The 24,726-nt window shown below is 35.7% G+C and overlaps 1 protein-coding gene across 2 annotated transcripts; it reads left to right on the top strand.

Moving 5' to 3' along the window:
- Positions 1-388: 388 nt before the first annotated feature.
- On the top strand, positions 389-24,596 carry LOC100259949 (NADPH-dependent diflavin oxidoreductase 1). 2 transcript variants are annotated; one of them, XM_002280023.5, is made up of 12 exons: positions 391-930; positions 1,280-1,357; positions 1,460-1,564; positions 2,463-2,554; positions 4,075-4,259; positions 5,003-5,100; positions 8,513-8,587; positions 8,709-8,819; positions 16,782-16,916; positions 22,741-22,860; positions 23,501-23,717; positions 23,825-24,596. In XM_002280023.5, exons 1-12 carry the CDS (start codon positions 781-783, stop codon positions 24,352-24,354), a joined length of 1,896 nt encoding a protein of 631 aa, XP_002280059.1. In that variant the 5' UTR covers positions 391-780; the 3' UTR covers positions 24,355-24,596. The 2 variants fall into 2 exon arrangements, with proteins under 2 accessions (XP_059598489.1, XP_002280059.1); XM_059742506.1 differs by lacking the exon at positions 8,513-8,587 and having other exon boundaries at positions 389-930.
- Positions 24,597-24,726: the final 130 nt, after the last annotated feature.

Raw genomic sequence — 24,726 nt, 5'->3', positions numbered from 1 at the left:
ATCTCTTTTAAGGATAAACATCATCCATTTTGAGTAAATCATGTAATTTTGTTAAATTTAAATTTTAATGATTATTGTATCTCATTTTGAGTAAATAATGTTTTCCTGATGTTCTCAACTGTTTTTCAAAATTTTCTATTATCAAATCCAATAAATCAATATAATATAAAATGATTTCATATATTATTGGAATAATATTTTAGAATATATATATTATATCAAATGATATCATGTTAAACCAAATATCCTATTATATCCCATTCAACCAAAAAAATAAAGGAGATTTTTATTTATTTATTTAATACAAGCTTTATTTCTTACTAGCCAGGTAGCCCAATTGGTCTGACGAATATTGAGAAATGTAGTCTCAATAAATTACACATGATATTGGGATAAAATTTTATCTATCATTGATAATGCCTTAAATTTACCCCTAGTTGTGGGATGGCAGCACCGTAAAGTTTGGGTTCCAATGAAGAGTCCAGGGGCTTGGTCATGGGAGGTTACTCGGTTATCCATGAAAAAGAAATACAAACTTCGTTGCTTATAACTCAAGGCTTTTAAGACTGTGTCTTTATATAAAAGTACATCAAATGCAGCTGAGGATTCTAGAATGGGCCAAGGCATCGTAAAAACCTGGATAAGATCGCTGGCCCAGATGTATGAGGCCATACCCCATTGTAGCCCATTGTAGTCATTCTCCAGCCCAACCCACTATAGCCCTAGAAGCGCCATATCTCGGTCTCCGTGTGTTCATGTGAGCAGAGGGAGGGAGCAGCCATGAATGGGAGGGAGAAGCAGAAGCAGAAGCTACTGATACTATACGCATCCCAAACTGGAAATGCATTGGATGCAGCGGAGCGCATCGCCCGTGAGGCCGAGCGCAGAGGCTGCCCTGTAACACTTCTCTCCATCGACTGCTTCAATGCCGTATGTCCAATCTTTCTTTCTTTCCTTGCCAATTCCCCTTGATTTTCTGCTTTTATGTGGTTTTGGTCTCTGAAAGTCTGGAATTTTGCGTCAAATAATTCATTTCGACGGTTCCCGTAGTTAGAGCACACTTTCTTTGATGAGAGAATTATAGAGGCATCAGGTTTTTCTTGGGTGATTAATGGCCAGGAGACCTTTGGGAAACGACCATAGGATACGAAGTATCATGAACCTTTGAGAATTTTCTAAGGATGCAAAAATTTGTGCATACTGTTATTAAACTCACACGCCATTTTTTTAGTGGTTTGAATCCAATATTTATCAGCATCTTTTTTGTTTACTGTTTCAGGGTTCTCTACCTTATGAGGAGAATGTGATATTCGTTGTTTCCACCACAGGCCAGGGAGATACACCAGATTCCATGAAGGTTTGTTGGGATTCTATTGTGAATATAAAAAAATTGGAGGAGCTCAAGTGTCGATGGTCAGTAATCTATTTTGCTTTTCCTAATTTCTCATTTATTTTGCAGGCATTTTGGAAGTTTCTTTTGCAGAGAAATCTTAGTCAGAGGTGGCTAGAAGGAGTTCATTATGCTGTGTTTGGGTTGGGTGATTCTGGCTACCAGAAATATAATGTAATAATTTTTTCTATATACTATTTGGAAACTATGGTACTTCATCTCTAGTAACCCTGTTGACATGTAGAAGTTATATATTATAGTTCTTTAGTTCTTTAGTTTCATTTTGATGGATATTAAATAGAGGATTAAAGGCATAAATTGATATCAGAGTTTCAAGGTCATGCAAGATATGAGGAAATTTGTTTGTTTGCTATGGGTCAAAAAAAAAAAAAAAAAATTATCGAAGAAATTTAAACATTTCTGAGAATTTCTCAGACAAACATGAGCATTTTATCTAAGATATATATATTTTTTGTTTGTGTGCTTGTTTTCTTTTCTTCCACTTTCTCCCTCTGTTTATAAATTTCCCTAGTTAACTTGCTTTCTGCTGAAGGGCAGGAACCTTTCATTGTATTCTCTTTTTTCATAGCTAGATATTTCTGTTTCTTGTCCAAAAAGAACAAAATATATATATATATATATATATATAATTTTTTTTTTATTTGGCATATTATTTTTCAAATATGACACTTCAAGACCTCATTATGCAGTGATTGATCTTCATACCATTTTGATAGAACATAGAAGTATATTTTTAGTTTTAACTTTTGAGCCTGTTAGGTTTATGTACATATTGCAGCTATAAATAGTTCATAAATTATCCCAGAATTATATGTCCTTTTCAATTTTCTTTATTAATTCAGAAAAATGATGCCTTGTTCAGCTGTTTTGTTAAATTGATTGCTTCATTTTTCTGTCAAAAGTTCTGGTTGTTTCACACAAATTGTGGAATGATATTGCTCTTTTGAGACAATGATACAGAGTTAGCGAATGTGGAATGTTTTAATGATAATGAAATGGACTTTGCTTTGTTTTAAATAAAAAAGAACTGACTTTCTGTCAAGGATTGCAGTTTGTTGCAAAGAAGCTTGACAAAAGACTTTTAGATCTTGGAGCAGTGGCTATTGTTGAAAGAGGTCTGGGCGATGATCAGCACCCTTCAGGGTATGATTACAATTATGTCTTAATGTCTACATAGTACATACTGAAGTTTTTCTTAATCTGATAGTAGGGTGCCCTGATCTTGCTGAGTTTATCTTCCATTTTCTTTCTGATGTCTACCTGCTCTTCTGGATTGGTTAATTAAGACTAACTAGCTTCTACTGAAATATAACCTATATAATACATAACTTAGGCAAATAAATTGTGTAACTCATTTTTTTAACTGATGCTGTTCTTAAAGCTATCCATTTTCTTCATTCCATTTTTAACCAAGATTACCCTTTTTTTTTTTCTACAAACGCTTATTTTTTTTCTTGCCTGAGTTAAATTGATCCAAAACTTTAACCCATATAATACAACATAGGCACACACTCAGTGCAACTCATTTTTTATTGACCAGTGTAAGTAAAATAAACGCCAGCTGCCTAATAATGATATACAAAATTAGAAATTTATTAATGCTCTTCTTAAATCTATAAATTTAGAAATCCACAGATGCTCTTCGTAAAGCGATTCATTCTCTTCATTCCATTTTTTTTTTACCAAGATTACCCTTTTTTCTACCAAACACCTTTTTCTTTCTTTGTTTCTTTCTTCCTCTTCTTCTTCTTCTTTCTAATCAGAGTTAAATTGATCCAAAACCTACTCTTCCAGCATTTATATCCTTAAACTAAACCATTACCAAACCTTTCACCGAGAAATAGCCACCCCCCTCCTTTTTCCTTTTTGTAAAAAATGTCCATTGCTTTGAAAGTGCAAAATAGCCTCCAGAGAACAGTCTACCTTGAGGCTCACTTTTACAGAATTACATAGACCGTTAAACAGCTCCCAATAAAGTAGTGTGTACTGAAAATTTTCTTTTATGGAAAAATATAGCATTTTATGTCAACTTCACTGTTGCCAAGCTTGATCTTTTCTTGGCAAAGAGGTCAAATTGTTTTGAATGCATTGTGTTATATGTTGAGCCTACTTTTATTGGAAGTTTGGAATTTACATTCTCAAAGCTTTCCAACAAGTCCCAGATCACCTAATTTGGAGTGATAATGAGATTGCTGACTGGATGCGCTATTATTTGAGGAAAAATCGGATGTATAGGCATTTGTGGTTGTCTCAAAGATCATATACTCGTGCTGCTCGTGCACCAGAGTTTTGCAATTTCACTATAAGCTAAATCCTATCTTCCAATTTTAGCTTCAGATACAATAACTAAGGCAAGCACATCCTTTCTAAAAGAATGAAAATGTTTTATCCTATCTCAAAATTGTTCAATTCTAATAGCCTCAACCTTGAGGCCTGGCTCAAGTGGCGAGGGATTAGGGTGGAGATGTGGAAGGCTCCTGGTTCAAGTCCCAATAGAAAGGGGAAAAAAAAGGTTGTCAATTTTTGTAACTTTTTGCCTTTTTAACTGAGTGAGCCTGGGTTCATGTGGGGTGCGTTGTTCTACCAAGTTAACTTTGATGTTGAATTTGGATGAAGTTGGGTTGACAGAAGCATTTTTTTTCTTTTTATTTTCCCATTCATAGGTATGAAGGTGCTTTAGATCCTTGGATGTCCTCCTTGTGGAATACATTGAGTAAAATGAATCCAAAATTCTTCCCGAATGGTATAGATTTTCTGATTCAAGATGCACATTTGATTGATCCACCAAAAGTTCAAATCACATATCATGATGTTGACAAGGTGCATTCACACTTTTCAACTGACTCAGGTAACGTGTCTTTATGAGTTCTTGGTTAAATTAATTTCCAACTTCATGGACTTTTTTTGTGTTGTTTATAATTTGTTATCATTTACTCAGACTTTGTTGAAGTGGAATAATTTAGATGCATATGTTTGAAACAGTGCATTTATCTTGTACCCCACCAGTGAAATGATGGAGATCTGAGGAAACAACACAATCTGTTAATTGTTTGTGGTTGTTGGAATTTGGAAAAATAAATATAAGCAATGGCAAAAGGACTTTATATTCTAAATGCTACTTTTAAAAGAGCCATATGCCCATCGATCTGTTCTCTGGAAACTCTATCACATGACATTAGAAACTATCTTATTACTAGATAGTGGTGAGTCAATAAACCACTTTGTTTGTTTTTCCCTTAAGTGAAGGAATACATTACCTGCACACCAATACATTAACTATAAAAGACTAACTCTGCTAGACATCTCACATTTTTTATTTTTCATCAAGTTTATGTACATCATCTAAGTGTCACATGCAATCTAGGGCTTGATTGACTTAATTGAGTTTTTGCTGGCAATATGTTGCCGAAGATCATATTGCTGCTTGGTCAGCTTGGTTTAGACTAAATTCCTGTTGGTTTTAAATCATGCTATGATGCAGTATAGCCTATTGCCAAACCAAAGGATTGAGCCAATCTTTATTGTATATTTTTAATATGCAGATAATAGGTTCATTTACTGAAAGCAAAATATTCCCTTTTCTTGACTCAGATTTGAAGTGTATTGAGATGCAGATTGAGAGAGTTCGATCAATGCATCCTGGAAAATTTTCTCGTGACAAGAATAGGCCAGACTGCTTTTTAAGAATGGTATTGTTAGCTACTACACATGTTGAATGTATTTTTACACTTAGTCAATTCTTCCAACTTTTGGCATCATTTGAATTGTTAACATACATCACCTACATAGTGTGATTGGTGTGTTTGATATTTGGAATTTCTAATATTTTTCTGTTTAATTGAGTTGGACATTGCATTCTGTCCCATATGAAGTTTTGAAATGGCTATTTCCTATTGGACAGCATGATGTGGAAAAAGTTCTTCAGTATTGTTTAAAGTGTAAATCAGTTGTGCTAGCATGTTGCTATGCAACTTTGGCAAGGGTAGACTAGCATAGTAAATATAGCTTTTCCGATGGCGGTAGGTGCTGACATTAGTTGACTTTTGAATGTATCAAGATGCTCTCTTGACATCTGTATCAAGTAGCCTTGTTGATTGAATTATTAATAACGTGGAATGTTTCATTTGGAGCACAGCTCCCATTTAATCAAAATCAGATATAGATTCTTGTATATTCTTCTCTGCATATTTCTGAACTTTCTTAATGGATGTAAATTTCCATGAGAAATATAAAATAAAATAAAAGAAATGACTTTCAATTCCCTGCAGGAAGAAAGATTTAAGAAAGAAAAGAGCTTCGTACAAAGGAAAATAAATAAATGGGGAGTGAATTAATTTCACTTTGTTAATGCTGTCCAAAGATAAGATTTAACTTTTCACTGATTCTGAGCCTCTTGTTGGGGTTTTCTGATGCATTGTGCTCCATGAAAGGCTTCTGAAGGAAGCTTGTGGAACCTGCTTCCTGTAAAAAAGGCCTGAAACTACTGATTGATGGTTCTATGACAACATTCAGTTTAATGGTTCTAAGACAATATTCAGTAAAAAATGATATCGATTGTAGGCTATTGTTTAAGTTCTTGTCTCTGATTAAAAAAAAAAGGAAATGTTTAAATTCTTTCCAGTTGTTTCTCTTAGTACCATCCATTCATTAGAGATTATTTAGAGGCTTTACTGATGCACAGTTGACCTAATATTGTACTAATCTTTAGTGGAGTGACATTGTTTTAATCTCAATTAATCTTGGATTCTCTGACTTCTATTTTGAATGATTTTTTATTTTATTTTATTTTTACGTATACAATAAAAAAATTGTTTTTATTTTTCAGTTATGAAATAAATATGCAAATATAATTGTGTACACATGCCTGTGTGTCTTGTATGCATTAAGAAGCTTCTATAACTGTTAGAACTTGCAACTCTATATTATATGAATGTGAACTATCTTCTTATCAAACTTGTAGACAGCTTGGGTATGGGATGGATAGTGGTATAGTTTGTTAGTTTTTCATTTTCCCACCCTCCCAAAAAGTACAAGTAAATAAGCGCCCAGTCAGGTACAAAAACAACCTTAACTAAACCCCAACCAATCAATAACACTAACTAAAGTTTGAGGGCGATCAACTATAAATAACTTTGCCTCTGACCAAAGGGAAAAAACAAAAATGCATTTGAGTCTCTGGATCGAAAGCACATCATCATTGAAGGTCAATCTATTTCTTGCCTTCCAAACTGTCCAAAAGATGTATAGAGGAGCTGTTCTCCACCCCTTCTTATGCTTTTTGCCCACAAAAGAACCATGCCAACTAAGGAGAGTCTCTCTAATTGAAGAAGATAGCACCCATGACACCCTAATCAATGTAAAGAACAATTCCCACAAGACCCTTGTTTTAGTACAATGAAGAAGAAGGTGGTCTATAATCTCTTCCTTCTCATGGCACAAAAAACATCTATTTGCCAAGACCCATCCTCTTTTTTGAATCAAATCCAAAGTTAAAGCTTGCCCCACGTAGCCTCCCAAGCAAAGAAGCTAATTGTGGGCTGGACCTACATGTTCCAAATGCAACTTGAGGGAAACAAAGAAGGGTTGCCCTGCTCTAGAGCATTGTAGAGGGATTTGACCGAGAACTTTCTACTCTTTGTTTCGGTCCAAAACACCCTGTCTTCCACATCACCGCACACTTTCTTCCCATGCAGCCACCCCAAGAAGCTTTTTGCCTCCTCCACCTCCCTATCATTAAAGGATCTTGAGAAACAAGGGTTTCCATCATCCTTGACCCCCCTCAGCCAAGGGGCTCCAAATATCCACCACCCACGTCTCCTTATCAATAGCTAAAGCAAACAAAGATGGGAAGGACACACTCAAAGGAGAATCCCCATACCACCTATCCCTCCAAAATCTCATCCTCCGCCCATTACCTACAAAGAAGGAAATCCTAGTGCCCATAATGTCTTAGTCCATCCTTATTCCTTTCCATAACCCAACACCATATGCCTCTCTCACTTCTTAAGAACACCAACCTCTCTTTCTTCCCCATACTTTCTTCTAATCACTTGATTCCACAAAGCCTCTCTCTCATTCGCAAACCGCCAATTCCATTTACAAAGAAGGGTCTTACTGAGTGTGGAAAAACACTTGATCCCCAAATGCCCTTTCTTCTTACTTAAGCACACCAACTTCCATCTTACTAAATGCAGTTTTCACTCCAAATTCCATCTCCCTAAAGAAAATCCCTTTGAATATGTTTTGGTCTCTATCTAACTAAGCTTAGCATACCCAACAGTGGCATAAAATAAATGGGTAAATTCGACAACGTGCTTCGAATTGGGTCGTCCTCCCTCATTTGGAAATGTATTGTCTCTTCCACATAGCCAACCTTCTATGGAACCGCTCTTCCACTCCATCCCAAACTGTTACAGACTTAAACGGTGCACCCAAAGGTAGACCCAAATAAGTGGATGGGAGGTTGCCGACTCTACTTCCAAATTCCATAGGAAGGTCATCAATATTCTCCACCCTACCCACTGGGATTAATTTGCTCTTTTCCAAATTTATTCTTAACACGACCTCAAACCACATAAGCTACCAGCTAAGATGGGTCATCTAATCTTGGGAAGCTTGGCAGAACACCAAGGTATCATCAGCAAACAACAAATGGGATATCTAAACCCCTTCTCCACTCTTTCCCTTCACCCTATAGCCTAACAAAAAACCTCCATCCATTGCTCTCTTTAGGAGACAACTAAACACCTCTATAGCAATTACAAATAAATAAGGCGAAAGTGGATCTCCTTGCCTCAAACCCCTTGAGCTTTGAAAGAATCTAACACAGAGAAATTTGTAGTGGAAATGCACCATTTGATCCACCTAACTCATTTCTCCCCAAAACCCATTTTTTGCATAACTGTGAGAAAAAAAAGACTAGTCCACATGGTCATATGCCTTCTCTATGTCACGTTTGCTCAAGATACCACGTTCTTTATTCTTCAAGATCGAATCAATGGCTTCATTAGCAATCAACACTGCATATATATATATAAACTATCGGCTTTTATTTGTTGTCTCATATATAACTTTTGGTTCTTTCGAAATTCATTTATGTAGGTTGAGAACCATTCCTTAACTAGAGCAGGCTGTGAAAAAAATGTGCTCCACATTGAGTTTGAAGTTCTTTCATCTGTAAGTTATAGATTATATTTTCCATTTTGGATTTAAAGCAGGTAATTAGTTCCACAAATGAGTTGGTGTCAACCATAGTCTTTCTTACTTTACAATGAAATGTTGTGTTTTATGTTTTCAGGCTATTGAATATGCAGTTGGTGACATTGTTGAGGTTCTCCCCAGTCAGAGTCCCATTGCTATAGACACTTTCATACAACGGTGTAATTTGAACCCTGAATCATTCATCACAGTATGTAGTTCTTTTTTATCTCAGTTCATTGTTGGTTATCCTACATTGTATATTGTATGTAACTATGCCTGGATAGATATCAACATTGTATAAATGCATATTTTAGAAAATTGCATTTATTTGATAGTTATCCTGTTTCCACTTCCTAGGGAAATTTATGGACTTTCTACCTCCCTGAATTATGTAGGTTGCTTGTAGGATTTATATTTCTCCTTTTGTCTCTCATTTTTGTAGCTTATTTTATGTTTCTTTTGGAGTAGTATGGATTTTTTTTTCCTCCCCACCTCCTATTAGGTTTTAAATATTTTTGTCTATCAAAGAAAAGAAAATTTTAAATATTTTTTGAAGGATATCTTGTCCTTCATTATACTTAATAATTGATACAAATGAAATTCCTTGGGGTGTGTGGACTCTTTAGTTCTGAGGCCTGTGTAAGTTAATCAAGAAGCCAGTGGTGGAGCTAAGAGGGGGTTACATATCTTAAGAAACTTTTCCCTTATTTTCTCCCCCCTCCTTTTGAGTTGAGGGCCTTTAGTGTTTATTAAATATTATGTTTTCATAAATTTTCCTCTTTGGTGAAGGATCATTACTGTGATTCTAACAGTTATTGATAAGAAACTTCCTTGTACATATTGTTTCATTCCTTGATAAAATAAAGTTTTTCTTGTTAGAAAGAAGGTTCCATGATTAGATAACTTATTTCCAATACATGAAATCTAATTTCATTAAGGAGTATAAATGAGGGAAATTTCAAAATTTTCAACGTAGAGATATCCATGAGTGGTCATTTTTGTTATCGAGGTTCGATCACCCATTACAAAAGCAGTGATTGGAAGAATATTCCCTTACTTCACTAGAACAAGAGTGAGATCCCAAGGCAAGGGTTACACAAATATGCTTTCGACAGGATCAGGTGTGTTACCAAAAAAGACATTAGATTCTTAGAGGTTTATGAAATATAGAAACTATAAAGGAATAAGATGGTTATAAGATTGGTATTGCTTTTGGCTATAAAGAAACAATTTTGTAAAAATAGGCAAAAAGGTTGGAATTGGAATGTCATGCACTTGTAAGTAGCAACAATAATTGGTTTATAGTGGAAAAAGTAGTCTAATATGACTTGACCAAGGCAAAAAAGATGAGGTATTGCACTTGTTATACTTGTGAAAGCTTCAATGCTAACATGTTAGTGTAAGAACAAAAAGATAAAACCAACTACACAAAAGTACATGAGGTCTTAACATGATTCAGTCAACCATGACTACATTCACAGAAAAGAGAGATCATTTCCCTATACTGCAGAAAATATTATGAAGGATAGAAAAATAGATAGCACTATTGAGCCCTGAAACATTCCTTGTTTTCTTGTTGCTTATACATATACCCTAAACATCGAGTCCTCACTCCATTAAGTGTCTCCTATTCTTCCTCACATCTCTATTTACCACGTATAGTCCTCATAAGCCAATCTCCATCTCATAACCTTTTCCTCGTGTGACGTAGAATATTTATATAAATATTCCTAATAATTTTCCTATTCCCTAAGGAAATGTAATATTACAATAACATATCAATGTATTAAATATTCTATACGATATTTTTTTTTACAAAAAAAAAAACATATATAATTAGGAATTTGAGATACTTTCCAACAATCTCCATCTTAGATCCAATTCAATAAAGTCAATCTTAAAACTCTCTATGGTACACACTTTTTGTATCTCATTTTGAGGAGAGAACAATTAACTCCATGCTCAACCAAAATTTCTTTTGTAATCCTTTTGTATATTTTGTTCTCTTTGGCTCTTTTAGAAATCTCAACCTTGGCTCTGATACTAGAAACCATGACAAAGAACAATAATAGTGAGAAGAAACTAAGAGATTGAAAACAAAAAACACACAAAGCACATGACGGTTTACATGGTTTAGCATAAAGCCTACATCTACAAGTGAAGACGAAGAACTTTTACCATTGTTCAAGAAAACTACAACCCTAGAGCTTTCAAATCTTAGGGTGTAGATATAAGAAGTGGGGAAACATGAAATGTTTTAAGGCTCAATGATTATATCATGTTTTTTTGTCATCTATAATATTTGTTATAATATAATGAGATAATCTTTCTCATTCGTGGATGTAAGCATAATTGGTTGAGCCACATTAAAACCTCGCATACCTTTGTGTGTAGATTGTTTTATCTTTGTGTTTTTACGCTAACATGTTAGCATTAAAACTTCTCCATGTATAACATCTGATATGAAAGCCTTGGTTGAAGATTTCTAAAAGAGTCAAAGAGAACAAAGCACATAAGAAGATTACGAAAGGAATTTTAGTTGAAAGTAGAGTCAATTGAGATAAATGTGATACAAGAAGCAAGTTGTCATTTTCCAGAATAAGTGTAGTTTTTCTTATACACTTATTATATCTTGAATGGTGGAAACTGTGAAGTGTCTAAATGGTTTTAATCCATAGCACACAAGGGGATCATGGTGCATGATAGGATCGTGATGCACAGATGGAACTGTGGAGAGAATGGCACACAAAGAAATCGTGGTGTGGAGTAAGGATTTAGTTCAAACAAGTTTCTAATTGGTATACACTTTTTTTCTTTTTGCATTAATGAAATTTAATGCAAGATAGGGAATATTAGAAAGTACATCAAATTCCTAATTGGTATACACTTTTTTTTCTTTTTTTGGTAAATAATATTTTGGTATATATATATATATATATATATATATATATATATATATTGTAAATAATATTGTATAGAATATTTGCTACGTTGATATGTCATTGTAATACTGGATTTCCTTATAAAATGAGGAAAATTATGAGGAGTATTTCTATAAATATTATAGGTCATGAGAGGAAAAAGATTATGAGGTGGAGATGAGCTTGTGAAGACTATCCGTGGGAGATAAAGAGGCGAAGAAGAATGGGAGACTCTAGGTGGAGGGAGAAGACTCATGATTTAGGGTGTGAATACAACGAATGGGAAAACAAGGCTCAATGATTGTATCATGTTTTTTCGTTCATTGTAATATTATCTATAGTATAATGGGATGATCTCTTTGATTTATGGATGTAGGCAGTGTCGGTTGAATCACATTAAAACCTCGTATACCTTTGTATGTAGATTGTTTTATCTTTATAGTCTTGCTCCAACTTGTTAACATTAAACCTTTGTATGGGTGAAAGCTTTAATGTTAACATGTCAATGCAAGAACATAATGATATAACAATCCGCACATGTAGGTTTATAAGATTTTAGCATAGCTCAGCCAACCATACTACAACCATGGATGAGATAAATAATTCCACTATACTATAAAGAATATCATAGAAGATAAAAACCAAATACAATTATTAGGCTCTAAAATATCTCATGTTTCCCTACTCTTTGTATCTATGCTTTGAACCATGAATCCTCTCCCTCTACTGGGAGTCTCACATTCTTCCTCTATCTACCATATATAGTCTTCATAAGTTTATTTTTTTCTCATAACCTTTTCCCCTCTTAAGCTTTTCATTTTGGCAATGGAGACTCTTTTCCGCATCCTTAGCAAGGTGAAAGAAGGGGGTTACATTGATGGTTTCTTAGTAAGGGGTAGAAATGGGTTAGGGGCGGAGGTTTTCCTTTTGTTATTTGCAGATGATACCCTCATTCTTTGTGATGCTAACAAGAAGAAGGTAGAACACCTGAGTTAGGTCTTTATGTGGTTTGAAGCGTTATCAAGACTAAAGATCAACCTGGAGAAAAGTGAATTGATCCTTGTTAGGGAGGTCCCTAACAAGGAGGAGCTTGCTGGGATCTTAGGTTATAGGGTGGGTACTATTCTAACCGTCTGTTTAGGCTTTTTTTTGGGTGCCCCTTCAAGTCTTGTATGGTTTAGGAAAGGATGGAAGACTGTTTTCAAAAATAGCTTGCTTTTTGGAAGAGACAGTATCTTTCAGAGGGGGAAAAGATAGACTCTAATAAAGAACACTTTATCCAGTTTACCAATTTATTTCATGTCCCTATTTACTATCCCAAAGAGAGTAGTTGTGAGATTGGAAAAGATTCAAAGGGATTTTATTTGGGGATGGGAGGCATTGCTTCACAAGTCATATTTGGCAAATTGGACAGTTGTTTGCTTGGAAAAACCACAAGGAGGTTTGGGCATCAAAAACCTATCAATCCTTAATAAAACTCCCTTGGGAAAATGGTCTTGGAGTTTTATCTGTGAAAGGAACTCTCTTTGAAAATGGGTAATTGCAAGGAAGTATGGGCAACAAGAAGGGGGTGGTGCGCTAAAGAAGTAAAAGAGCAGAGTGCAATGGGGGTGTGGAAGGCAATCAGAAGTGATTGGGAGGTGCTCAAAGATTAAACAGGTTTCAAGGTTGGCTTCGACAATAGGGTAAAGTTCTAGATAGACAAGTGGTGTGGAGACACAACCTTAAGGACTTATTTTTGACCATTTATTCTATAGCTTCCTCAAAGGATGCTTGGGCGAAGGATGTTTGGGACAACGGTAGTTAGAGTTGAAGGTTTGTTAAACAATTGCATGATTGGGAGCTGGAGGAGGTTAATGGTTTTTTTTTTTAGGAGATTGTATGACCACTCCATTAGCTTGGACTTTGAGGATTCTATGGTGTGGTTGGAGTCAAAGCCTTTCCCCCATGACATAGTTTGAAATTCCTAGGTCCCAATGAGAGCTAGCTTCTTTGCTTGGGAAGCAACTTGGGCCAGGATTCTGATCCTGGATCAGCTCATGAGGGGTTAGAGATTCCTAATAGATGCTACATGTGCAAAGAAGAAGAAGAAATGAGTGATCATGTTCTTTTTCATTGCACAAAAGCACGAGTATTGTGTGGTAGTTGATTTTTGCTCTATTTGGTGTACAGTGCGTGATGCATTCTTCAGTTATGGGGTTTCTCCTAAGTTGACATGGTTCTTTTGTTGGAAAGAAGAAAAAAAGAAAAAAGGTTTGGAAGGTTGCTCCATTACATGTTTGTTTTATAGAACTTATGAAAGGAGAGAAATAGGTGAGTTTTTTATAATTGTGAAAGTTTGGAACAATCAATTAACTCTTTCTTAAATATTTTTTGGAGTGAGTATGATTGTATATTAAGGATAGATCTTTATCGTTGTTTAGAGTTTGTGGAAAGGATAGGCTTTTTGTAGGACACGACTATTGGTTTTTGTGTTACCATGCTTCTTTTTGGTTTTTTGATTGTTTTGTATACATCGTGTATACTTCTTTTTTAATCTAATACACTTACACTTATAAAAAAAATAAAAAAAGGAAACTTTTCTTACTCTATAAGGAAATCTAATATTACAATGACATATCAATATAAGAAATATTCTTTACAAAAAGGAATATATACCAATTAAGAATTTGAGATATTTTTCAACAATTAATCCTCTTTCACTTATATGTCCTAATTGCATAAGCCACAATCTGGTAGTCTCTAAGATTGATTCTTAGGTTGAAACAACAATTTTACCTATAAATATGTTATCCTGCGATGTGTATAGCCCATTAATTTTTTATTCTTTCATCACAACAAGAGCACTCTTTGAGATTCTCGTAACTCCATCTCTAACTTTATAAGTGCATCCATGGAAGTCAAGGGTACCTAGAGAAATCAAATTTTCTTCAACTTTGGAACATATTTTACATTAGTTAATGTCCTTACAATATCATTATGCATCTTAATCTGAATTGTGTTTATTCTAACAACCTTACAAGCCACATTGTTTCCTATAAAAACTTTCTCACAATCTATAAGTTGGTAGGTACTAAACCAATTCCTATTGGGAGATATATGATACGAACACCCTGAATCAAGGATCACTCATTACCTGAATTCCTAATAGTATCAGAATTTTCTTCTATAATTGTTGCATCACCAAAATTAGAAAATTTCTCTTTTTCACATTCTAGACAATTTCTCACATAGTTCCTTCTTTGTTGCTATTGAAACACTTGTTTCCTTTACACTTTGTTTTAGGTCTTGATCGACCTTTATTGCCATTATTTTTCTTTCTTGCTCTCCTTCTAGCCACCAATCTTCATTTGAATTTTATTTTCTACTCTCAAACACCCTTTTCTTTAACTCCTTTGAGTTCAGGGCCCCTAACATCCTTTATTGAGAGTGTCTCTATTATATATCTTAGTATCCACAAAGTGCTCATATGAATTTGGTAAAAAACAAATCAAAATTATTTTTATTCTCTTTTGTTTTTTTATCAAAAAAATATATATTGATAATAGTACGGTTCAAGAGAAGGATGAGAGGTTCTTCCCATGCAATTCAAAACCTAATCAAAGTAAAACTATACTTCTCCACTATACAAGGGGAACTAAAGATAAAGGCATGTACAAAATATCTCAAAGACCAAAATCAAACTCTCTCACCATTCCTCAAATTTGTAAGAGTTTTATTAAACTCATCAAGGTGGTCTTTAATGAATGTCTACTTTCATCTGGACAATGAGCAACCATTTCTGCAAATACAAGCAATTTGCAATAAATTTCCATCATATACGAACTTTCCAACTTTAACCATAACTTGGCAGCCGAATCCTCTTGTACGTCACAAAGTATCTCATTAGCTAAGCATAGTAGACTAGTATTGTGTGCCTTCTCTAAGTTCATCTTCCTCTTCATCAAACATCATTGTTGGAAAGTCTCTCTACCTCTCAATGCTTTGGCTAACCCCTTTCAAACCAATAAGGCATGCATTTTAATACAACCATAAACTAAAATTGTTTCTTCCATCAGACTTCCCAATCTTGTCATTCCAAGTCTAACAACCTAAACTTTGATACCTATTTGTTATGTATGCTGAAGCTTTAATGCTAACATGTTAGTGTAAGAACATGCAAATAAAAACCAACCACACACAAAAAAGTACATAGGCTTTTAACATGGTTCAACCAACCATGCTTACATCTATGGACGAGATATTATTCCACTATACTATAGAGAATATTAAAAATGATAGAAGAATAGATACCACTACTGAGCCTTGAAACACCCCATGTTTCCTTGCTCCTTGTATTTATACCCTGAACCTCTAGTCTTCACTCCACTGAGTGTCTCTCATTCTTCCTTACATCTCTATCTACCACATATTGTCTTCATAAGTTTATCTCTATCTCATAACCTTTTCTTTCATGACCTAAAATATTTATAGAGATTTTTTTAATAATTTTTCTTATTCTATAAGAAAATCTAATATTACAATGATATAACAATATAAGAAATGTTTTTTACAAAAAGAAACATATATCAATTAGGAATTTGAGATATTTTCTAACGGTACCAATAAGATTATATCATTATGGTGCAAATTAGAGGCATAGGACATGAGAAAGGCCCTCTTTTGTTAGGTGATGCCATCTATAATATTCTTTTTTCTTTTATCTATTTATAGAGAGGGATTGGACTTAATTGCTTCCTTGATCAGTCATGAAGTTTGTGGGGAGGAGTGGAAGGAGGTTTTGGAGGATGGATCCTCATCCTTTGAATGGGTGAAGAGTTCACAATTGATGTGGGAAAATTTGTTCATTAACTCTTTGTACTGTTGGTCTAATGTTGTTTTGGATTGTTACTTTCAGCTCCTTTCTTAAGTTATATTGTATAGGAAGAGGATGAGGTGTTGTTTTATCCTTGCTTGCCTTCAGCGCTCTTTTTATGCATTCTGTGTACTTAGGCTGTGCCTCTTTTTGTTAGGGACCTGCCAATAAAATTTTCCTTTGCATATCAGAAAGGATTCCAACCCAAACAGTTGGGATTGAGAGTTTGTTGAGCTTGTTTCGATTTCATTGATACATCCAGATTCTAATCTAGATTATTGTTTATCATGAACTTCAACAAGTATTATATCCAATTGCTTGGAGGTTCACCTTAATTTCATTTATGTATTTATTATTATTATTTTTTTATAATAATGAAAATGTTTGATTTCAGGTTCATCCTAGAGAGATGGAGAATCACCTTCCCAATGCTAATATAAATGATTCAAAGATCCCAATCAAATTAAAAACCTTTGTAGAATTGACGATGGATGTTGCGTCAGCTTCTCCCCGGCGCTATTTCTTTGAGGCAAGAATCCTGTATGGTTAGCTCAGTTAGCTCTTTATTATTTACTTATTTTTTCTTCTCTGGGGTGAATGTTGTAACTAGACTTCTAGCTTTGCCAGGTATCTTAATTTTGCTTCCTCTTTCTCGCTAATTCAATCTCTAGGTATATGATCTATTCAGTTTGTTATATTGTTGAATTTTTTAGATCACTAGATGTGTTGCAGCATCCATACATTTTTCAGAAAATGAATTGGAGAAGTAGATAAAATTATGACAGTGATAAACCAGTATTCATAAATTTCTACTGGGCATATTACCTATATACATATGAATTAAGAAATCCCATTAATCAACATATTGTTTGGATTTTAATGATAAACTACCTTGACATTCTGGGTTTTCTCAGAGGATGGAATGGGTTTTAGGAACTTTTTTTACATAGAACAGCTAATTGGGTTGGGATTCTGGTCTAAGTTTTTACTTTCATCCCTTACCATGGTAATTGAAACATTTGAGGGACATCTATCTGTAGCGCACTCGCAAGACAACTAATCAGTTCTTCACCATCATGACATGATCTCTATCTGAGCAATTAGTTAGATTAATCTGAAAACCTTTCTTAATTATTCCAATAAGAGATTCTTTCTTAATTATTGGGATGGTCTAGCTTAAAATTTTCTTGGGCTCATGCTCATAGGAGTTTGATTAAGATTTGTTATTAGCCATCAACCTAATGCAACTCTCTACCTATCTTGAAGCTTGTAGTGCAGAGTAAGGTCCTAACAAAATGTGAAACCATCTTAAATGAGATATTTAAGATGTTGCTTTGTTTTTGTGTTGGGGGTGGGGGTTGGTCAATCAACATTATGTATGAGTAGGCAAGCATATAAACCAGAGGTGCGGTTGAATTCTAGAAAAACCTTAGGAGGTCCAAAAAAAAGGTTCCTAGTGCACAATTCGTGGCATGGGGATAAGTTATTTTTATTTTATTTATTTATTTTTATAAACCTTCTGAACAGTTTTTTTTTTTTTTTTATATATATATATATATTTGCCTTGATTTATTGTTGGTACAGTTTTGTCTTTCATAAATGGCTGTCTGATGAAATGTATAAGAGTCTTCCATATATTGTCATCACATTAAATGCTTTATCAGTTTCATTCTTCTACCATTGTCTGAGTTGGCTTGAATTATATAATGGCTCTGAGCCTGGCCATTTTTTTATTTCCTGGGTGAGATTATGGTTAATTTAGTTCCTTGAAGAGAGAAAAATCCGGTTTCCTTGCTACACTATAAAACAAGATGATTGGAATTTTTACACTATCAAAGGGGTTTTAAGATAATCTGGTACCATAAGGAGAAACTGAACTAATCCATTGATGAGACGTGTTTGGTAACATGTTTAAACCATCTGCTAGACCACCTGTTCTGTATTGAAGATTGAAAATAAAAAGGGACACTGAAGGTTCCTTTTTTTAATGGAAAACAAAAATATTGTTAATAGAAAAACAAAGTGCAAAGAGGGATGAGAGATCCTTCATGGAACACAACTGCTGGGTTTTCAAATTCCCATTTTCTGGTAAAACAAGGGTCTATCACGAGGTACAGGTGGAGGATGTTAAAGTGTGTGCAGGTTCAATTCTGCCCATGGCCACTTTATGTAAAAATGCTACCATTTCCAATCCAAGCCTCCCATAACTCAAACTGGACCTTAGCTGGGTAATGGCCTCTTATTTCTCAGCAAAAAGATGATAATAAAATATGGTCTTTGAAAAAATGATTTCTCTTTATGCTAGAAACAACCTTTCATTTGTGTATTCATTAGTAGTAATTCTGAAGAAACAACTGTTCTAACGAAGAATAAGAAAAGGTATACATTTGATTGAATGCTTGGAATATAATGGATTTGGGATAAGGAAGAGAGTGTTCGCTCTTTGTCCTTGGAAGAAGAAGAGGCTAGGAAGGAGGTAAGAGAGATGTATAAAAAGTGGGTCCTTTTAGAAGAAGTGTCGTAGAGGTAGAAGTCCAGGAAAATATGGCTGAAAGAGGGGGATAGAAACACAAGGTTTTTTCACCATATGGCTAATGCTCATAGAAGAAGGAATCAGATGACTAGAGTTAAAGTGAATGGGAGGTGGTACACTAAGGAAAGGGAGATCAAAGAGGAGGTGTGCAGAGTTTTTCAAGGTCTACTAGCAGATCCTGGTGATTGGAAGCCCAGTATAGATGGTTTGAATTTTGAGAGGCTGGAAGAGGGGGATGTGGAGGGGCTGGAGAAGCCTTTCTCGGAGGAGGAGGTTTTTGGTGCGCCGTCAGGTTTTTGTGGAGAAAAAGCGCCAGACCTTGACGGTTTCTCAATGGCATTCTGGCAGTTTTCGTGGGATTTTGTAAATGAGGAGGTAATGAACTTCTTCAGACAGTTTCGTGAGACTGAGAGTTTTGTAAGAAGTCTGAATGTAACCTTTCTAGTGTTGATTCCTAAGAAAGGGGGGGTAGAGGACTTGAAGGATTTTAGGCCAATTAGCTTGGTGGGAGGGTTGTATAAGTGGCTAGCTAAGGTGTTGGCTAATAGAATGAAGGGTGTATTAGCTAAGGTGATCTCAATGTCTCAAAATGCTTTTGTGGAGGGGTGGCAGATTATGGATGCAGTGCTGGTTGCTAATGAAGCAATAGACTCTATTTTGAAAAGCAATAGAGGGGTGATTCTTTGCAAATTAGACATTGAAAAAGCCTATGATTATGTGGATTGGTCGTTTCTTCTAGCGGTGTTGGAGAAGATGGGGTTTGGGGAAAGATGGTGCAGATGGATAAAGTGGTGTTTATCCACTGCTAGGTTTTCAGTTATGGTGAATGGAAGCCCTACTGGATTTTTCCAAAGCTCAAGGGGTTAAGGCAATAAGATCCCCTGTCGCCTTACTTATTTGTAGTTGTGATGGAGGCTTTTAGTTGTTTGCTAAAGAGAGCAGTTGTTGGGGGTTTTTTGATGCCTTGTTCGATTCAGGGAAGAAGGGGTGAAGGGGTCCAGGTCTCTCATTTGTTGTTTGCTGATGATATGTTGATTTTTTTTGTGAGGCAAAGGAGGAGTAGTTGACGTACTTGTGCTGGTTGTTAATGTGGTTGGAGGCAATTTCAGGGTTAAGAGCAACTCTGGAGAAAAGTGAGCTGATTTCGGTTGGTAGAGTTGAGAATGTGGAAGAGTTGGCTGATAAGTTTGGTTATAAGGTGGGAAAATTGCCCTCCACCTACCTAGGAATGTCGTTGGGTGCTCCTTTTAAATGTGTTGCAGCTTGGGATGGAATAGAAGAAAGATTCCGAAAGAGATTGACTATGTGGAAACGTTAGTACATTTCAAAAGGGGGAGGATTACCTTAATGCGAAGTACCTTGTCCAATTTGCCGATCTATTTTATGTTTATTTTCCAACTGCCTAGGGTAGTTAGAATGAGATTGGAGCAGATTCAAAGGGACTTCCTATGGGGTGGTGGGGCTCTTGAGCAAAAACCACACTTAGTAAGGTGGCTGATAGTGTGTTTAGACAGAAAAAAAGGAGGGTTGGGAGTTATGAGTCTTGGGTCTTTCAATAGGGCTCTCCTTGGAAAATGGGTTTGGCGCTTTGCAAATGAAAGAAAGGTCCTTTGGAACCAAGTGATTAGAGGGAAATACGGGGAGGAAAGAGGAAGGTGGAGATCTTGTGAGACTAGGGAGGCCTATGGAGTTGGGTTGTGGAAAGCAATAAGTAAGATGAGACATCTAGTAACCCCTTTTTTTGGCTTTGTGATGGATGATGGTAAGAAGGTGAGGTTTTCGAAAGACAAGTGGTGTGGAACCATCCCTTTGTGTGAGGCTTTTCCTTTATTATATGCTTTAGCATCTTACAAAGAGGCTTGGGTAAATGAAGTTTGGACAGCCGAGGGGGAAAGGGGGGAAGTTGGAATCCTTGTTTCAATAGACCTTTCAATGATTGGGAGTTGGAAGAAGTGGAAAGGTCGTTTTGTTGTTTGGAGGGGAAAAAAGGTTAGGGTGGATGAGCAGGATAGGGTGAGGTGGATGGACTCAAAGGATGGGTTTTTTTTGGTAAAATCTTTGTATAGGGCTATGCAGCCGGTGTTTCTTGTTTCTTTCCTTTCGAAGATTATTTGGAACTCTTGTGTGCAGCCCAAATTAAGCTTCTTTACGTGAGAGGCTTCATGGGGAAGAGTTCTAACCTTGGATCATTTGCAAAAGAGAGGTTGGGCTTTGGCAAATAGATGTTTTCTGTGCCATATGTGTGAGGAGTCAATTGACCACCTCCTCATTCATTGTGAAAAAACAAGGGAAGTGTGGATGTTGCTCCTTTATTTTTTTGGAGTTTCTTGGGTTTTTCCTCTTTCGGTAGGATGGAGGGGCTCTTTTGTGGGTAAGAAGAGGAAGGTGGCGTAGCAAGTGGGACCGTTATGTTTGTTTTGGGTCATTTGAAAGGCTAGAAATTCAATTGCTTTTGAGGATTGCGCGCTGTCCATTCAAAGGCTGAAAGCTTCTTTTGTGTATTTACTTTGGTCGGAAACCAATTTGTGGATAAAAAATGGTCCTTCGACCTTAATAGATTTTATAGGTTGGGTGTGTTTGCGATAAGGGAGAAGGTTTTTGTTTTTTTCCTTATTGTATGGGCCCTTATGTAAGAGGGTGAGTTCCTTTATACTATAATTCTGTGGGTCGCTATTTTAACGCCTCTTTGCAATACAATCTTATACTTATTGATAAAAAAAAAAAAAATTGATTGAAAGAGAAAGTACAACTCTGTTTATTTAACCATGTGGGTGGATTATACTTTCGAGTTTTATATCCTCTGCATGCGTTCTTAGTTTGTAGATCAATTATGTATCTTTAGGCAGGTCTATAGAGGCAAAATTTGCTCTTCTTCTTCATCTTATGCCAAAAACCACTGTTTATTTTGTGTCTTCATTAGTAGTAATTCTGAAGAAACAACTGTTTTATAAGAAGAATAAGAAAAAGTATTGTTAGAGGGCATGAGATATATTATAAGCCCAAATTCTAACAGTTTAAACTTCTATGAAATTGATTGTCCAACATGGTATCAGACCCTTGTTTAGGGGGAGATTATGAGTTTGAACCTTACCACATGATTATTTCCCCCAATTTAGTGAGCCCACATGCAAACCTAAAGGAGATTGTCCATGATTTGTTTGTCTGTGGGTCTATTTGACTCTCCCCAGGCAGGTCTGGGGCCATAACTAAGAGAAATGTTAGAAAGCATGATATATATTATAGTTCAACGGAATATATGTGACAGAAAGAGAAAGCACAAGTTTGTTAAATTTAACCATGTGAGTGGATTATAACTGCCTCAAGTTGTGTATCCTCTGCATGCATTCTTTATTTATTAGTTGTGCATTTAGGAAAGAGAGGTTGCTATTCAATTTAGCTATGTTAGTGGATTATTATGGCCTCAAATTGTGCATGCTTTTCATGTGTTCTTAGTTTATAGATCAGTTGTGTATTTATATGCACAAGTCTGTTAAATTTAACCATGTGAGTGGATTGTAGCTGCCTCAACTTATGTATGCTTTGCATGTGTTGTTAGTTTATGGATCAGTTGTGTATTTATAAGCAGGTAGATAAATGCAAGATTTCTTCTTCAATGTGGAAGAAATTTAAGTTGATGCTTAATAATTTCTCAATCCTTGGTAATTTGTTGAAAGAATTGAAAGAAAAAACTAAATATGTTGTAAATTTGTTTCCAAAATGTATAGTGCAATCTGATTTCTTACACTTGCCCTTCTACTTCCGACTGCAAGATGCCAGTTCACTTAGGTGACTAGCTATCCTGATATATTCGTCCTTTCAGGTCATGAGTTTTTTTGCAACTGCTGAACACGAAAAGGAAAGGCTTCAATATTTTGCCTCACCTGAAGGAAGAGATGATCTATACCAGTACAACCAGAGGGAACGAAGAACTGTTCTGGAGGTTAAATTTTTTGAATTACTGATACATATCTGCTTTGTGTTTTATTTGATGAGCATCTTTCCATTCCATTCTTTTACAGTCTCTGCGCTACACTATGCATTATTTCATGAAAACACACTGACAAAAGAACTGGTTCAAACTTTGTACAAGTATGAAGCCTTTTTTTTTTTTTTCATTCTAAGATAAGATTTTAGGTGATCCAAAGTATCCTATTTCACTCAACATTTTCCTCAATAAGTCTCCCCGTCCCCCCCCCACCCCCAAACCAAAAAAAAAAAAAGAGGGAATTTATTGATGGCCTTTGGGGAAAGGAAAAGAATGGACCATGTAGATAGTGAATGATTGGTGCTTTGCCTTCTCTCTCTTCCCCCTCTTAGAAAAGGCAGCTGGTGCTTTATTTGCATATTTAACTGCTGCATGGACAAGTTTCTTAATGAATGAGAAATCCTGAGCAATTTATTAATGTTTTAGTAAGCCTTTTTTTTTTATGGTTCTGGAAAACAAAGTCCCTCACATAAACTAACTTATGACAACCAAATTAAATATCTGAATGATCTGAAAATGTATGTTCCTTTTCCTTTTACATCCACCCAGTGAGTATATTCTTTCTTTCAGTTATCGGATTGTCTGTATGCTATAGGTATTAGAGGATTTCCCTTCAGTGCAAATGCCATTTGAGTGGCTGGTGCAGCTGGTTCCTCCATTAAAAAAACGAGCTTACTCCATTTCTTCTTCTCAATTAGCTCACCCTAATCAATTGCACCTAACTGTGAATGTGACACCATGGACAACACCTTTTAAGAGGAAAAGAACTGGTCTCTGTTCAAAGTGGCTAGCTGGACTTGATCCTCAACAAGGTATGGGTACACCATAACACATAAAACTCGTAAAATTTACTCAATGCAGCAACTATATAAATACTACCTGTCAAGGGGTGCTTAACTCTTCTTTCTCTTATGAACAGGGGTGATTATTCCTGCATGGTTTATTAAAGGTTCCCTTCCTGCCCCACCACCATCACTTCCTCTCATTCTCATTGGACCTGGGACTGGTTGTGCGCCTTTTCGTGGATTTGTGGAGGAAAGGGCCATACAAAGTAGATCTGGTTCAACTGCTCCCGTGCTTTTCTTCTTTGGTTGTTGGAACGAGGATAATGACTTCTTATACAGAGATTTCTGGTTGTCCCATTCACGAAACGGCGGTGTGCTTTCAGAAGAAAAGGGTGGAGGCTTTTGTGTGGCCTTCTCAAGGGACCAGCCACACAAGGTCTATGTGCAGCATAAGATGCGAGAGAACAGCCAGAGGATCTGGAATTTGTTGTGTGAGGGAGCTTCCATCTATGTTGCTGGTTCTTCAACAAAGATGCCCTCTGATGTATTTTCTTGCTTTGAGGAAATTGTATCCAAGGAAAATGGAGTTCCAAGGGAATCTGCTGTGAGATGGCTTAGGGCACTGGAAAGGGCTGGTAGGTACCATGTGGAAGCATGGTCTTGAGCAGACTTCTCTACAATGTACCAATTTTTATGTTGTACACTACGTGTTTTGAGTTTATACATTGGGCGTTCATGGAAGTGCAGAGTCTGGAAAAATCAGGCAGGAGTTTGGATGATTTGATTTCATTTGATTCATGGTAACAGCTGGGATATGGAGTTGCCAATCAACTAAGAATTAAATTTTGATTTCATGTACGATATCTTTAATATTTTCTGAGATATATAATTCAAGAATTGAGGTTATGTTTGGTAATTTTTTAGAAAATCATTTTCAATTATTCTTCACAACAAAATTTTGTTCCAGTGTTCTAAATTTTTTAAAATGAAAAAAATTTAGAGAAGTTAGAATTTATTATTATTATTATTATTTTTA

The sequence above is a fragment of the Vitis vinifera genome, chromosome 14 (assembly GCF_030704535.1).
Source record: "Vitis vinifera cultivar Pinot Noir 40024 chromosome 14, ASM3070453v1".
Lineage (NCBI taxonomy): Eukaryota > Viridiplantae > Streptophyta > Magnoliopsida > Vitales > Vitaceae > Vitis > Vitis vinifera.
Note: the sequence above shows the minus strand (reverse complement) of the source record. Positions and strands in the feature narration are given on the sequence as shown.

Excerpts from the sequence above, each read along its gene's own strand:
- LOC100259949 (XM_002280023.5), top strand. The coding sequence starts at position 781 with ATGAATGGGAGGGAGAAGCAGAAGCAGAAGCTACTGATACTATACGCA. Across the intron at positions 931-1,279 it reads CCATCGACTGCTTCAATGCC|GGTTCTCTACCTTATGAGGA; the intron begins GTATGTCCAATC and ends TTACTGTTTCAG. Across the intron at positions 4,260-5,002 it reads ACACTTTTCAACTGACTCAG|ATTTGAAGTGTATTGAGATG; the intron begins GTAACGTGTCTT and ends TTCTTGACTCAG.